The sequence below is a fragment of the Somniosus microcephalus genome, unplaced genomic scaffold, assembly GCF_052327205.1.
Source record: "Somniosus microcephalus isolate GS21.2 unplaced genomic scaffold, FLI_Smic_1.0 unresolved_chr1, whole genome shotgun sequence".
In the NCBI taxonomy this organism is placed as follows: Eukaryota; Metazoa; Chordata; class Chondrichthyes; order Squaliformes; family Somniosidae; genus Somniosus; species Somniosus microcephalus.
The window spans coordinates 71,555,838-71,571,630 of NW_028225179.1; the positions used below are offsets into that span (position 1 = coordinate 71,555,838).

The 15,793-nt window shown below is 52.7% G+C and overlaps 1 protein-coding gene across 1 annotated transcript in view; it reads right to left on the minus strand.

Moving 5' to 3' along the window:
- Positions 1–335: 335 nt before the first annotated feature.
- The window catches only part of elob (elongin B), a 78,224-nt gene continuing 62,766 nt past the window's right edge, over positions 336–15,793 (minus strand). Inside the window, exon 4 of the mRNA XM_085973647.1 lies at positions 336–2,750. Coding sequence (XP_085829773.1) covers positions 2,638–2,750 — 113 coding nt within the window. The 3' untranslated portion in view covers positions 336–2,637. The remainder of the gene's footprint in view (positions 2,751–15,793) is intronic.

Below are 15,793 nucleotides of genomic sequence, written 5' to 3' on the forward strand. Positions count from 1 at the left end.
AGTGACACCCGGTCCCAAAGGGGGAAATGACTGCATCTAACGCACTGTGACACACGGTCAGAGGAGAAAGGACAGTGTATCTAACGCACTGACACCTGGTCCCATTGGGGGAAAGGACAGTGTATCTAACACACTGTGACACCCGGTCCCAGAAGGGGAAAGGACAGTGTATCTAACGCACTGTGACACCCGGTCCCAGAGGGGGAAAGGACAGTGTATCTAACGCACTGTGACACCCAGTCCCAGAGGAGGAAAGGACAGTGCATCTAACGTACTGTGACACCCGGACTGTAACATAGCAATCGCAAGTAGATAGAAATGAGAGCAGCCGGGAAAATGGTGGGTGAACATTTTTATTTCAGCTTAACTTGTGACAGCAAAATAAAAGCACGAAAAAGCTTCGTAACTTCAGAATAGTACGAAAAGAAAAAAAAAAAAATAACCCATAGTTTACACAATAAGTTTACTTGAAACGAACCAAAAATCTAAAATGAAAATCTCTTGAAAGCAAACCGGATTCTTTCAATAATCTGTCCTGGTCGATTTTAAACATCGCTGTTACATGTGTTTTCATTCTCTACAAATTTCCCAGGTGGTGGTGGGGGGGGGGGGGGAGGGGGATGTGGGGAGGCAATCAGCGTCCCATGTTGGGATAAACATCATCCCCGTGGTCCAACTACACACACTCTCACGCACGCGCACACACACACACATGGCTAGGTCTTAAAAATATGTCTATTCAGACTACAGTTTTTATTAATTTTCAATGTTGGTTGTTACTCCTCTCTCGTCTCCCTCCCTTGCAATAACGAGGCAGCAGTTCGATAAAGCTTCCCCACCCCCCCCACTCTTTCCATCCAATTTGATTGCCGTGGACAACATTAGAGGCACCCTGACCAATCGATGGCCGACACCGAACAGGTGGGGGCTCTGCTTAAAGGGGAGGGCACAGGCTGAGGGGGAAAACAGGACAGGGAATCGAATGCACTGTGACAACCGGTCCCAGAGGGGGAAAGGACAGTGTATCTAACGCACTGTGACACCCGGTCCCAGAGAGGGAAAGGAGAGTGTATGTAACACACTGTGACAACCGGTCCCAGAGGGGGAAAGGACAGTGTATCTAATGCACTGTGACACCCGGTCCCAGAGGGGGAAAGGACAGTGTATCTAAGTTGCAATGTTTAGTGAGATGTTGGGTGGACAAGAGAGAGAGAGAGAGAGAGGTTGAAGTCGAACATCCCTGATCCAGGTGTTCGAAGGTGGCCAGGAATTTCCGAAACCCCCTCAGGTCAGATCAGACCACCAGTCAGGTGGCAAAACTAACATCAGCGTTCTGCACAGAATGAAGAGCGAGAGGTTATTCCGAGGCAGGTCTTAAATAAAAACACACACATACACATATACAGGTCGAATTGAAGCCTGCCCCCAACCCAGCCCATCCCCTTCTCGTGGCGTGGGTTTGGATGCAGGAACGCCTCATTTGGGAGAGAGTAGGGGGCGTGGGGGTGGGAGAAGGTAGGGTGATGGGCGAGGGGCTGATGGAAATGGCTGAAAGCGAGATATTTTCAGGGGAGCAGTGGGGGGGGGGGGGGGGGCGGAAAGAGAGGAGAGGAGGGGAGAGCGAGTTTCAAGCAGGACTAGCACCAGCTCCCCTTCGGAAATTACAAATGGGTTGGGGGGGGGGGGGGGCGGGGGTGAAAAGAGGCCTATTGGCTGCAGGTTGCTCCCTCTTATTTCCCCCTCTGCTTTGCATTCCCAGCCTGCTCCTCACACGAGTAAGGAGCTCGATATCCACACTGGAAGAGCAGGACAGGGCCCAGGCACCGAACATGGGGCATTCCCCTTTGCTTCCCCCCTCCTCCCCAAAACACAGGGGTGGGGGTTACAAACTGCCGAGAATGCCCCTCGCACCCACACCCCACACAATAAAATGAAACGGTTAATCGCTTGTGGTATTAGCAGGCCGAGGGATCTCGGGAGAAGTGGGGGGGGGGGGGGGGGGTAAGGAATGGGAGAAGGAGGGTGCAATGCACAGAATGCAGCAACCGGCTGGGGTGGGCGTGCAGGGATAAAAAAAAAGAGATGGAAGGTGAGGAACAGGCGCCCCCTCGGAGTCACACTTGCCCCCAGCCCCAGTGGCCCGGCTCCAGCCCGTTAATCTGATCGCCCGCTGTTCTGGCCGAATTCGATCCAGTGGGAACTTTCAGTCACTGATCTTCCTCACAATAAAACACTCATTTATTCATTTTTTTTGGCGGGGGGGGGGGGGGGGTAACCGGATGGACTTTTTTTCCGTTGCTCTTTATTCATCCGAGGAGGTAAAGAGTTTGTGGGGAGAGAACATCGAGAGGCAGACAGGGCAGGGCAGAGGGTGGGAGAGTTGGAAAGGGAGGGAGAGAGAGAGAGAGAGAGAGAGAGTGTTGATAGGAGACAGAAAGGGAGTGGGAGACAGTGAAACAAGCTGAGAGAGAGAAAGAAAGGAAGGGAGGGAGGAAAAAATGAGGGAACGAGAGTGAGAGAATGAGAAGATTGAGACGAAGAGAGGGAAAGAGAAGTGTCGAGTCCAGTGTGTTGTGCCAGTGTGCTGTGCGCCCGTTGGCACGCTCCCTCGCCTGGGCACAGGGCAGGGCGGGGTGCTCACTGAACAGCCTGCTCGTTGGCACTGCTGCCCGAGTCCTGCGGCTTCATGACGTCCGGGAGCTCAGGCGGGCTGGAGAACGGGTCGATGCGGAGTGCTTCAAACTGGTCATCTGAAGGGGGAAGCAAGGGACAAGAGAGATTTAGAGCAACAAAGCAAGAGCTGGGCCTCCCTCGCCAACATTCCACAACGCGGCACACAGCCAACGAGCTGGCAAAGAGCAGTCGCCGCTGAAATGCAGGCAAACGAGGCAGCCAATTTGCACACAGCAAGATCCCCCCTCAACAACAATGTGGTAATAACCCAATAATCTTTTAATACAACGCACACAGACAGAACACGGAAGGCTCAGGTTCCATTTCCCTCCCTGCCCACTGTCTGAGGCTGAACCAGGCCAGTTGGAACCGCGGCATCCTACTTGACCCAGAACAGTGCTTCCGGCCCCATATCCTCCCCACCACCAAGACCGCCTCCTTTCACCTCTATAACATCGCCAGTCTCCGCCCCTGCCTCAGCTCATCTGCTTCTGAAACTCTCAGCCGTGCCTCTGTTACCCTCCAGATTCGACTATTCCGACGCTCTCCTGTCCGGCCTCCCAGCTTCCACCCTCTGCAAACCTCAGCTCATCCAAAACTCTGCTTCCCCGTGTCCCAACTCGCACCGAGTCCCGTTCACCCTTCACTGCCCCCCCCCCACCCCCCGTGTTCAATGACCGCCACTGGCTCCCGGTTCCACAACGCCTCCAATTTAAAACTCTCATCCTTGTGTTCACTTCCTCCATGGCCTCACCCCCTTCCTATCTCTCTAATCTCCTCCACCCTCCGAGATCTCTGCGCTCCTCCAATTCCAGCCTCTTGCGCATCTCCTGATTTCCATCGCTCCACCGTTGGCGGCCGTGCTTTTAGCTGCCTGGGCTCCAAGCTCTGAAATTCCCTCCCTAAACCTCTCCACCTTTGAGACGCTCCTTAAAAGCGACCTCTTTTGGTCACCTGTCCTAATATCTCATGTGGCTCGGTGTCAAACTTTTGCTAGATTTACGCTCCTGTGAAGAGCCTCGTTACATTTTCCTACGTTAAAGGCACTGTCTAAACACTCCCAGCACAAGGGGCTGTTGGACACAGTTAGCCTTCACGTCTAGGGCCCGGGATTCATGCCAGCCTTGGGAACGGTGGGGTCTGGTCAGGCTGAGACAGAAGAATAGTGTGTTAGCAAGGGGATGAGGGAGCTCATCTAGCCTGTGCTGTATACCCGATGCGCGTGATGCACAGTTCCTTAGAGGTCCCACGCCCGTTAGAAATCTCATCACTCGACGTCACCGTTAATCATTTTGAGGTTGGGGGGGGGGGGGGGGGGTGCGGAAGTGGGATAAAGCACGACCGCGCTTTCAAAGAGCTGGCACAGGCACGGCGGGCTGTGTGGCCTCCTTCTGTGCTGTAAGTCGAGCTGGTCTATGAATTTCCAACACCCCACCCCAGCTTCTGCTAGGTTTTTATTTTGCATGAATTTTGACTACAACAGATGTAGATTAGGAGCCAGAGACAAACAAGGCGAAACCTCATAATCAGCTTTGCATATATCTCCATGAGACCAACAGACACAACATAGCAAGGGGCAGGTTGGAGGCTGTTTATATCACACTAATCGGATTAGAACTGGGCCCCAGAGGGGGAAGGGACAGTGCATCTAACACACGGCAACACCCGGTCCCAGAGGGGGAAAGGACAGTGTATCTAATGCACTGTGACACCCGGTCCCAGAGGGGGAAAGGACAGTGTATCTAACACACTGTGACACCCGGTCCCAGAGGGGGAAAGGACAGTGTATCTAATGCACTGTGACACCCGGTCCCAGAGGGGGAAAGGACAGTGTATCTAACGCACTGTGACACGCGGTCCCAGAGGGGGAAAGGACAGTGTATCTAACGCACTGTGACACCCGGTCCCAGAGGGGGAATGGACAGTGTATCTAATGCACTGTGACACCCGGTCCCAGAGGGGGAAAGGACAGTGTATCTAACGCACTGTGACACCCGGTCCCAGAGGGGGAATGGACAGTGTATCTAATTCACTGTGACACCCGGTCCCAGAGGGGAAAGGACAGTGTATCTAATGCACTGTGACACCCGGTCCCAGAGGGGGAAAGGACAGTGTATCTAACACACTGTGACACGCGGTCCCAGAGGGGGAAAGGACAGTGTATCTAACACACTGTGACACCCGGTCCCAGAGGGGGAAAGGACAGTGTATCTAATGCACTGTGACACCCGGTCCCAGAGGGGGAAAGGACAGTGTATCTAACACACTGTGACACCCGGTCCCAGAGGGGGAAAGGACAGTGTATCTAACGCACTGTGACACCCGGTCCCAGAGGGGGAAAAGGACAGTGTATCTAAAGAGGGGGAAAGGACAGTGTATCTAACGCACTGTGACACCCGGTCCCAGAGGGGGAAAGGACAGTGTATCTAACACACTGTGACACCCGGTCCCAGAGGGGGAAAGGGCAGTGTATCTAACGCACTGTGACACCCGGTCCCAGAGTGGGAAAGGACAGTGTATCTAACGCACTGTGACACCCGGTCCCAGAGGGGGAAAGGACAGTGTATCTAACGCACTGTGACACCCGGTCCCAGAGGGGGAATGGACAGTGTATCTAACACACTGTGACACCCGGTCCCAGAGGGGGAAAGGACAGTGTATCTAACGCACTGTGACACCCGGTCCCAGAGGGGAAAAGGACAGTGTATCTAACACACTGTGACACCCGGTCCCAGAGGGGGAAAGGACAGTGTATCTAATGCACTGTGACACCCGGTCCCAGAGAAGGGGGGGGGGGGGGGGGAAAAGGACAAAAGAACATAAGAAATAGGAGCAGGAGTCGGCCATTTGGCCCCTCGAGCCTGCTCCGCCATTCAATAAGATCATGGCTGATTTTCTACCTCAACTCGTTTCCTGCACTATCCCCATAGCCCTTGATTCCCTTAATATTTAAAGTCGATCGATCTCTGCCTTGAATATACTCAACGACTGAGCCTCCACAGCTCTCTGGGGTAGAGAATTCCAAAAAAAATTCTCCTCATCTCAATCCTAAATAGCCGACCCCTTATTCTGAGACTGTGACCCCTGGTTCTAGACTCCCCAGCCAGGGGAAACATCCTCCCTGCATCTATCCTGTCAAGCCCTGTAAGAATTTTATATGTTTCAGAGATCACCTCTTATTCTTCTAAACTCAAGAATATAGGCCTAGTCTACTCAATCTCTCCTCAAAGGACAGTCCCCCCCCATCCCAGGTACCAGTCTGGTGAAACTTTGTTGCACTCCCTCTTTAGGTAAGGAGGCCAAAACTGCACACAATACTCCAGGTGTGGTCTCACCAGGGCCCTATATAATTGCAGTAAGATGTCTTTACTCTTATACTCAAATTCTCTTGTAATAAAGGCCAACATACCATTTGCTTTCCTAATTGCTTGCTGTACCTGCAGGTTAACTTCCAGTGATTCGTGTATAAGGACACCCAGGTCCCTCTGAACACTAACATTTCTCAGTCTCTCACCATTTAAAAACTACTCTGCTTTTCTATTTTTCCTACCAAAGTGGATTACTTCACATTTCTCCACATTATATTTAATTTGCCATGTTCTTGCCCACTCACTTAGCCTCTCTATATCCCCTTGAAGCCTCCTTACATCCTCCTCACAACTTACATTCCCACCCAGCTTTGTATCATCAGCAAACTTGGATATATTACCTTTGGTCCCCTCATCCAAATCATTGATGTAGATTGTGACTAGCTGAGGCCCCAGCACTGATCCTTGCGGTACCCCACTAGTTACAGGCTGCCAACCCGAAAATGACCAGATTATTCCTACTCTCTGTTTTCTGTCCGTTAACCAATCCTCAATCCATGCTAGTGTATTACCCCCAATCCCATGAGCCCTAATTTTGTTTAATAACCTCTTGTGTGGCACCTTATCGAATGCCTTCTGAAAATCCAAATACACCACACCCCCCTTATCTATTCTGCTAGTTACAACCTCAAAAAACTCCAACAGATTTGTCAAACACGATTCCCCTTTCATAAACACGAGTTGACTCTGCCTAATCCTATTATTATTTCCTAAGTGCCCTGTTATCACGTCCTTAATAATAGATTCCAGCATTTTCCCTGCTATTGATGTCAGGCTAACTGGTCTGTAGTTCCCCGTTTTCTCTCTCCCTCCTTTCTTAGAAGGTTACATTTGCTACCTTCCAATCCGCGGGAATCTATGGAATTTTGGAAAATGACAACCAATGCATCCACCATCTCTATAGCCATCTCTTTCAAAACCCGAGGATGTCGGCCATCAGGTCCAGGGGATTTATCAGCTTTCAGCAGTAGTATTTTTTAAAAACTAATGCTAATTTCTTTCTGTTCCTCATTCTCACTAGAGCCTTGGTTCAACACTATTTCTGGGAAGTTTTTTGCATCTTCTTCCGTGAAGACAGATACAAAGTATTTGTTTAATTTCTCCGCCATTTCCTTATTCCCCATTATAATTTCTCCGGTCTCGGCCTGTAAGGGACCCAGAATTACTTTCGCTAATCTTTTCCTTTTTACATACCTATAGAAGCTTTTACTGTCTGTTTTTATGTCTCTCGCTAGTTTACTCTCATATTCTATTTTCCCTTTCTGCATCACTTTCTTGGTCCTCCTTTGTGAACTCTAAAACCCTCCCAATCCTCAGGCTTACTACTCTTTCTGGCAACATTATATGCCTCTTCCTTTGATTTAATACGATCTTTAACATCTCTTGTTAGCCACGGTTGGACCACTTTTCCTGTGGTGTTTCTGCACCTTAAAAGAATGTATATTCCTTAAATGCTAGCCATTGCTTGTCTTTTAATGTAGTTCCCAATCTACCTTAGCCAACTCGTCCCTCATACCTACGTAGTTTGCTTTGTTTAGATTTAAGACCCTAGTTTCGGATTTAACTAAAGCACTTTGACTAATCTAATTGAATTTTTTGATGAAGTAACAGAGAAGATTGATGAAGGGAATACAACGGATGTTGTCTACACGGGTTTTCAGAAGGCGTTTGACAAAGCACCACATAGAAAGCTGGTTAACAAAATTGAGGCTCATGGAACAAGTGGGTCAGTGGCAGCTTGGATAAGGAATTGGCTTAAGGACAGAAAACAGCGAGTTGTGGTAAATGGCTGTTTTTCAGACTGGAGGATGGTAGACAGTGGTGTTCCCCAAGGGTCAGTGCTGGGGCCACTGCTTTTTTTGATATATATAAATGACCTGGATATTGGAATAGAGAGTAGAATTTCTAAATTTGCCGATGACACCAATGGGTCAGGTCAAAGCTCTGCAGTCCTGCCACATCCAGCTGTGAATGGTGGTGGACCATTAAACTACTAATGGGAGAAGGCTCCATGAATATCCCCATCCTCAAAGATGGTGGAGCCCAGCACGTGAGTGCAAAAGACAAGGCTGAAGCATTTGCAACCATCTTCAGCCAGAAGTGCAGAGTGGATGATCCATATTGGTCTCCTCCTGAGGTGCCCACCATCACAGAAGCCAGTCTTCAGCCAATTTGATTCACTCCACATGATATCAAGAAACAGCTCAGCGCACTGGATACAGCAACGGCTGTGGGCCCCGACAACATCCCGGCTGTCGTGCTGAAGACTTGCGCTCCAGAACTAGCCGCGCCTCTAGCTAAGCTGTTCCAGTACAGCTACAATACTGGCATCTATCTGACAATGTGGAAAACTGCCAAGGTATGTCCTGCCCACAAAAAGCAGGACAAATCCAATCTGGCCAATTACCACCCCATCAGTCTACTCTCAATCATTAGCAAAGTAATGGAAGGTGTCGTCAACAGTGCTATCAATCGGCACTTACTCACCAATAACCTGCTCATTATTGCCCAGTTTGGGTTCTGCCAAGACCACTCGGCTCCAGGCCTCATTACAGCCTTGGTCCAAACATGGACAAAGAAGCTGAATTCCGGAGGTGAGGTGAAAGTGACTGCCCTTGACATCAAGTCAGCAGTTGACCCGAGTGTGGCATCAAGGAGCCCTAGTAAAACTGAAGTCAATGGGAATCGGGGTGAAAACTTTCCACTGGCCGGAGTCATACCTAGCACAAAGGAAGATGGTTGTGGTGATTGAAGGTCAATCATCACAGCCCCAGGACATCGCTGCAGGAGTTCCTCAGGGCAGTGTACTAGGCCCAACCATCTTCAGCTGCTTCATCAATGACCTTCCCTCCAACAGGTGGTCAAAAATGGGGATGTTCGCCGATGACTGCACAGTGTTCAGTGCCATTCACAATTCCTCAGATAATGAAGCAGTCCATGCCTGCATGCAACAAGACCTGGACGACGTTCAGGCTTGGGCTGATAAGTGGCAGGTAACATTCGCACCACACAAGTGCCAGGCAATGACTATCTCCAACAAGTGAGTCTAACCACCTCCCCTTGACATTCAAAGGCATTACCATCGCCGAATCCCCCACCATCAACATCCTGGGGGGGTCACCATTGACCAGAAACTTAACTGGACCAGCCACATAAATACTGTGGCAACAAGAGCAGGTCAGAGGCTGGATATTCTGCAGCGAGTGTCTCACCTCCTGACTCCCCAAAGCCTTTCCACCATCTACAAGGCACAAGTCAGGAGTGTGATGGAATACTCTCCACTTGCCTGGATGAGTGCAGCTCCAACAACACTCGAGAAGCTCGACACCATCCAGGACAAAGCAGCCTCCTTGATTGGCACCCCGTCCACCACCTTGGCGACGCCCCGATCCCATGAACGTATAAAAAAAAATCTAAAATAGCCTGTTCCCTCGTTGGTTCCTCAACATACTGATCTAGAAAACTATCTTGCATACATTCCATGAATTTGTCCTCCACACTATTACTGCAAATTTGGTTTGCCCAGTCTATATGTAGATTAAAGTCCCCCATGATTACTGTATTACCCCCGTTACATGCGCCTCTAATTTCCTGACTTATACTCTGCCCTACATTACAACTACTGTTTGGGGGCCTATAAATAACTCCCACCAATGTTTTCTGACACTTGCTGTTTCTTAGCTCCACCCAAACTGATTCTACTTCTCGATTTTCAGAGCCAAGATCCTCTCTCTCTACCGTCTTTATCCCAGCCTTTATTTTCAGGGCTACCCCCGCCGCCTTTTCCATTTTGCCACTCTTTTCTAAAAGTTAAGTATCCTGGAATATTTAGTTCCCAACTGTGGCCACTTGGCAACCACGTCTCCGTCATGGCGATTAGATCGAACCTGTTCATTTCTCTCTGCTATTAATTCATCTATTTTGTTGCGAATGCTTCGCGCAGATATAGTGCCTTTAGCTTTGACTTATTTCTATTTTTCCCTGATGTCACCTTTGTCACTGATGCCTTATTACCTTTGTTACTCTGTCCCTTCCTGACCCACCCTGCTTATTTTTACCCAAAACTCTACTCTGCTCTAGAGCCTTGAAACTTCTCTCACTGCTTTTAAATTTACTCTTTCCTGAATCCTCCCACCCCCATCATTAGTGTATCTAACGCACTGTGGCACACGGCCCCAGAGGAAGAAAGAACAGTGTATCTAACACACTGTGACACCCGGTCCCAGAGGGGGAAAGGACAGTGTATCTAACGCACTGTGACACCCGGTCCCAGAGGGGGAAAGGACAGTGTATCTAACACACTGTGACACCCGGTCCCAGAGGGGGAAAGGACAGTGTATCTAACACACTGTGACACCCGGTCCCAGAGGGGGAAAGGACAGTGTATCTAACGCACTGTGACACCCGGTCCCAGAGGGGGAAAGGACAGTGTATCTAACACACTGTGACACCCGGTCCCAGAGGGGGAAAGGACAGTGTATCTAACACACTGTGACACCCGGTCCCAGAGGGGGAAAGGACAGTGTATCTAACACACTGTGACACCCGGCCCCAGAGGAAGAAAGAACAGTGTATCTAACACACTGTGACACCCGGTCCCAGAGGGGGAAAGGACAGTGTATCTAACGCACTGTGACACCCGGTCCCAGAGGGGGAAAGGACAGTGTATCTAACACACTGTGACACCCGGTCCCAGAGGGGGAAAGGACAGTGTATCTAACGCACTGTGGCACACGGCCCCAGAGGAAGAAAGAACAGTGTATCTAACACACTGTGACACCCGGTCCCAGAGGGGGAAAGGACAGTGTATCTAACACACTGTGACACCCGGTCCCAGAGGGGGAAAGGACAGTGTATCTAACGCACTGTGACACCCGGTCCCAGAGGGGGAAAGGACAGTGTATCTAATGCACTGTGACACACGGCCCCAGAGGGGGAAAGGACAGTGTATCTAACGCACTGTGACACCCAGTCCCAGAGGGGGAAAGGACAGTGTATCTAACGCACTGTGACACCCGGTCCCAGAGGGGGAAAGGACAGTGTATCTAACGCACTGTGACACCCGGTCCCAGAGGGGGAAAGGACAGTGTATCTAACGCACTGTGGCACACGGCCCCAGAGGGGGAAAGGACAGTGTATCTAACGCACTGTGACACCCGGTCCCAGAGGGGGAAAGGACAGTGTATCTAACACACTGTGACACCCGGTCCCAGAGGGGGAAAGGACAGTGTATCTAACACACTGTGACACCCGGTCCCAGAGGGGAAAGGACAGTGTATCTAACGCACTGTGACACCCGGTCCCAGAGGGGGAAAGGACAGTGTATCTAACACACTGTGACACCCAGTCCCAGAGGGGAAAGGACAGTGTATCTAACACACTGTGACACCCGGTCCCAGAGGGGGAAAGGACAGTGTATCTAACGCACTGTGACACCCGGTCCCAGAGGGGGAAAGGACAGTGTATCTAACACACTGTGACACCCGGTCCCAGAGGGGAAAGGACAGTGTATCTAATGCATTGTGACACCTGGTCCCAGAGGGGGAAAGGACAGTGTATCTAACACACTGTGACACCCGGTCCCAGAGGGGGAAAGGACAGTGTATCTAACGCACTGTGACACCCGGTCCCAGAGGGGGAAAGGACAGTGTATCTAACACACTGTGACACCCGGTCCCAGAGGGGGAATGGACAGTGTATCTAACACACTGACACCCGGTCCCAGAGGGGGAAAGGACAGTGTATCTAACGCACTGTGACACCCGGTCCCAGAGGGGGAAAGGACAGTGTATCTAACGCACTGTGACACCCGGTCCCAGAGGGGGAAAGGACAGTGTATCTAACACACTGTGACACCCAGTCCCAGAGGGGAAAGGACAGTGTATCTAACACACTGGGACACCCGGTCCCAGAGGGGGAAAGGACAGTGTATCTAACACACTGTGACACCCGGTCCCAGAGGGGGAAAGGACAGTGTATCTGACACACTGTGACACCCGGTCCCAGAGGGGGAAAGGACAGTGTATCTAACGCACTGTGACACCCGGTCCCAGAGGGGGAAAGGACAGTGTATCTAACACACTGACACCCAGTCCCAGAGGGGAAAGGACAGTGTATCTAACACACTGGGACACCCGGTCCCAGAGGGGGAAAGGACAGTGTATCTAACACACTGTGACACCCGGTCCCAGAGGGGGAAAGGACAGTGTATCTAACGCACTGTGACACCCGGTCCCAGAGGGGGAAAGGACAGTGTATCTAACACACTGTGACACCCGGTCCCAGAGGGGGAAAGGACAGTGTATCTAACACACTGTGACACCCGGTCCCAGAGGGGAAAGGACAGTGTATCTAACGCACTGTGACACCTGGTCCCAGAGGGGGAAAGGACAGTGAATCAAATGCATTGTGACACCTGGTCCCAGAGGGGGAAAGGACAGTGTATCTAACACACTGTGACACCCGGTCCCAGAGGGGGAAAGGACAGTGTATCTAATGCATTGTGACACCCGGTCCCAGAGGGGGAAAGGACAGTGTATCTAACACACTGTGACACCCGGTCCCAGAGGGGGAAAGGACAGTGTATCTAACGCACTGTGACACCCGGTCCCAGAGGGGGAAAGGACAGTGTATCTAACACACTGTGACACCCGGTCCCAGAGGGGGAATGGACAGTGTATCTAACGCACTGTGACACCCGGTCCCAGAGGGGGAAAGGACAGTGTATCTAACGCACTGTGACACCCGGTCCCAGGGGGGGAAAGGACAGTGTATCTAACACACTGTGACACCCGGTCCCAGAGGGGGAAGGACAGTGTATCTAATGCACTGTGACACCCGGTCCCAGAGGGGGAAAGGACAGTGTATCTAACACACTGTGAAACCCGGTCCCAGAGGGGGAAAGGACAGTGTATCTAACACACTGTGACACCCGGTCCCAGAGGGGGAAAGGACAGTTTATCTAACATACTGTGACACCCGGTCCCAGAGGGGGAAAGGACAGTGTATCTAACGCACTGTGACACCCAGTCCCAGAGGGGGAAAGGACAGTGTATCTAACGCACTGTGACACCCGGTCCCAGAGGGAAAAAGGACAGTGTATCTTACACACTGACACTCGGTCCCAGAGAGGGAAAGGACAGTGTATCTAACGCACTGTGACACTCGGACCCAGAGGGGGAAAGGACAGTGTATCTAACACAATGTGACACCCGGTCCCAGAGTAGGAAAGGGCAGTGTATCTAACGCACTGAGACACCCGGTCCGAGAGGGGGAAAGGACAGTGTATCTAACACAGGGAGGGATCAGTAGGTGACAGTCACCTTCTCCTCCCTCGAGCCAGCCCTGCAGGCTGGAGCTGTCGGTCGAGCTGAAACATATTCTGCTCTCCTCACCACTTCCTCTCGCTGTGTTGCTTTGCGGCCACGTGCTGCGTATGCCGATCGGGACAGGATGTGGCTGGGCTTGAACGGCAACATCAGCTCTGCTCCGCACTATCGCAGTCACACCAGCATTCACTCCCCCCTCCCCCACCCTCAGCCCAGCACTGAGGTTATGGGCTCCACCGGCACCAGTTGTCCGGTGTCTCACTGTGGCATCACATGGTGGTGGGGGGGGGGGGGGGGGGGGGCGGCGGCAGGAAACGAGAAGTGTTACTGTATCGGTGATAGGGAGCAGCTACCCTTACTGATTTTTGCCCTCTCTAACACAGGCATTCAGCCAAAAGTGCCCTCCTCGCATCCCCCTCTCCCCCACAGGCAGCACTCGGCCAGGCACTGAAGCCTGGGCCTTTCCTGCTGTGTGTAGCTCAGTCAGACATTTTTGCGTGAAAGATTAAGCTGTGATCAGGTCGCTGGTTAAAGTCTGTCTGAGTGATTAATGTCGGCTCGGAGTCCCAGCTAACAGTGCAAGGTACCCTGTGAGGGTGGCGGGGGGGGGGGGGGCGGTTCCGGTTCCAGGAGCTAAACAAAGCAATTCCAGGTGGTCACTCAAGAGACCGACATTTAAATGGAAAAAGATGCAAAACGCACGGTTTTCTCGCATGCCTACGCCCAGCCAACTCCCCAACAGCCCTGCTCATTTGCAAATCAAACTAGTCACCGAGATCACTTTCTCTGTCCTTGCTCGCAACTGTTGCTCAGCACTGTCGCTCTCTCGTAAAAGCTTACCCCACCCGCATGAATAGCTAGGCCATTGCAAGGCTCCCTCACTGACTGCGTTCGGACCACAGGTGTCAGTCAGCATCTCGGTCGCCTCCTAGTCAGAAGGTCGTGGGTTCGAGCCTGATAATCCCAGGTCAACACTCTCCGATTGCCAGTACTGAGGGCGCGCCACACTGTCGGAGGGGCAGTACTGAGGGAGCGCAGCACTGTCGGAGGGGAAGTACTGAGGGAGCACAGCACTGTGCGAGGGGCAGTACTGAGGGAGCGCTGCACTGTCGGGAGGGGCAGTACTGAGGGAGCGCAGCACTGTGCGAGGGGCAGTACTGAGGGAGCGCTGCACTGTCGGGAGGGGCAGTACTGAGGGAGCGCAGCACTGTGCGAGGGGCAGTACTGAGGGAGCGCAGCACTGTGCGAGGGGCAGTACTGAGGGAGCGCAGCACTGTGCGAGGGGCAGTACTGAGGGAGCGCAGCACTGTGCGAGGGGCAGTACTGAGGGAGCGCAGCACTGTGCGAGGGGCAGTACTGAGGGAGCGCAGCACTGTGCGAGGGGCAGTACTGAGGGAGCGCAGCACTGTGCGAGGGGCAGTACTGAGGGAGCGCAGCACTGTGCGAGGGGCAGTACTGAGGGAGCGCAGCACTGTGCGAGGGGCAGTACTGAGGGAGCGCAGCACTGTGCGAGGGGCAGTACTGAGGGAGCGCAGCACTGTGCGAGGGGCAGTACTGAGGGAGCGCAGCACTGTGCGAGGGGCAGTACTGAGGGAGCGCAGCACTGTGCGAGGGGCAGTACTGAGGGAGCGCAGCACTGTGCGAGGGGCAGTACTGAGGGAGCGCAGCACTGTGCGAGGGGCAGTACTGAGGGAGCGCAGCACTGTGCGAGGGGCAGTACTGAGGGAGCGCAGCACTGTGCGAGGGGCAGTACTGAGGGAGCGCAGCACTGTGCGAGGGGCAGTACTGAGGGAGCGCAGCACTGTGCGAGGGGCAGTACTGAGGGAGCGCAGCACTGTGCGAGGGGCAGTACTGAGGGAGCGCAGCACTGTGCGAGGGGCAGTACTGAGGGAGCGCAGCACTGTGCGAGGGGCAGTACTGAGGGAGCGCAGCACTGTGCGAGGGGCAGTACTGAGGGAGCGCAGCACTGTGCGAGGGGCAGTACTGAGGGAGCGCAGCACTGTGCGAGGGGCAGTACTGAGGGAGCGCAGCACTGTGCGAGGCGCAGTACTGAGGGAGCGCAGCACTGTGCGAGGGGCAGTACTGAGGGAGCGCAGCACTGTGCGAGGGGCAGTACTGAGGGAGCGCTGCACTGTGCGAGGGGCAGTACTGAGGGAGCGCTGCACTGTCGGAGGGGCAGTACTGAGGGAGCGTTGCACTGTCGGAGGGGCAGTACTGAGGGAGCGCTGCACTGTCGGAGGGGCAGTATTGAGGGAGCGCTGCACTGTCGGAGGGGCAGTACTGAGGGAGCGCTGCACTGTCGGAGGGACAGTACTGAGGGAGCGCTGCACTGTCGGAGGGGCAGTACTGAGGGAGCGCTGCACTGTCGGAGGGGCCGTCTTTCGAACGAGACAGCGAGAGAGAGAGAGAGAGACAGAGACTCAA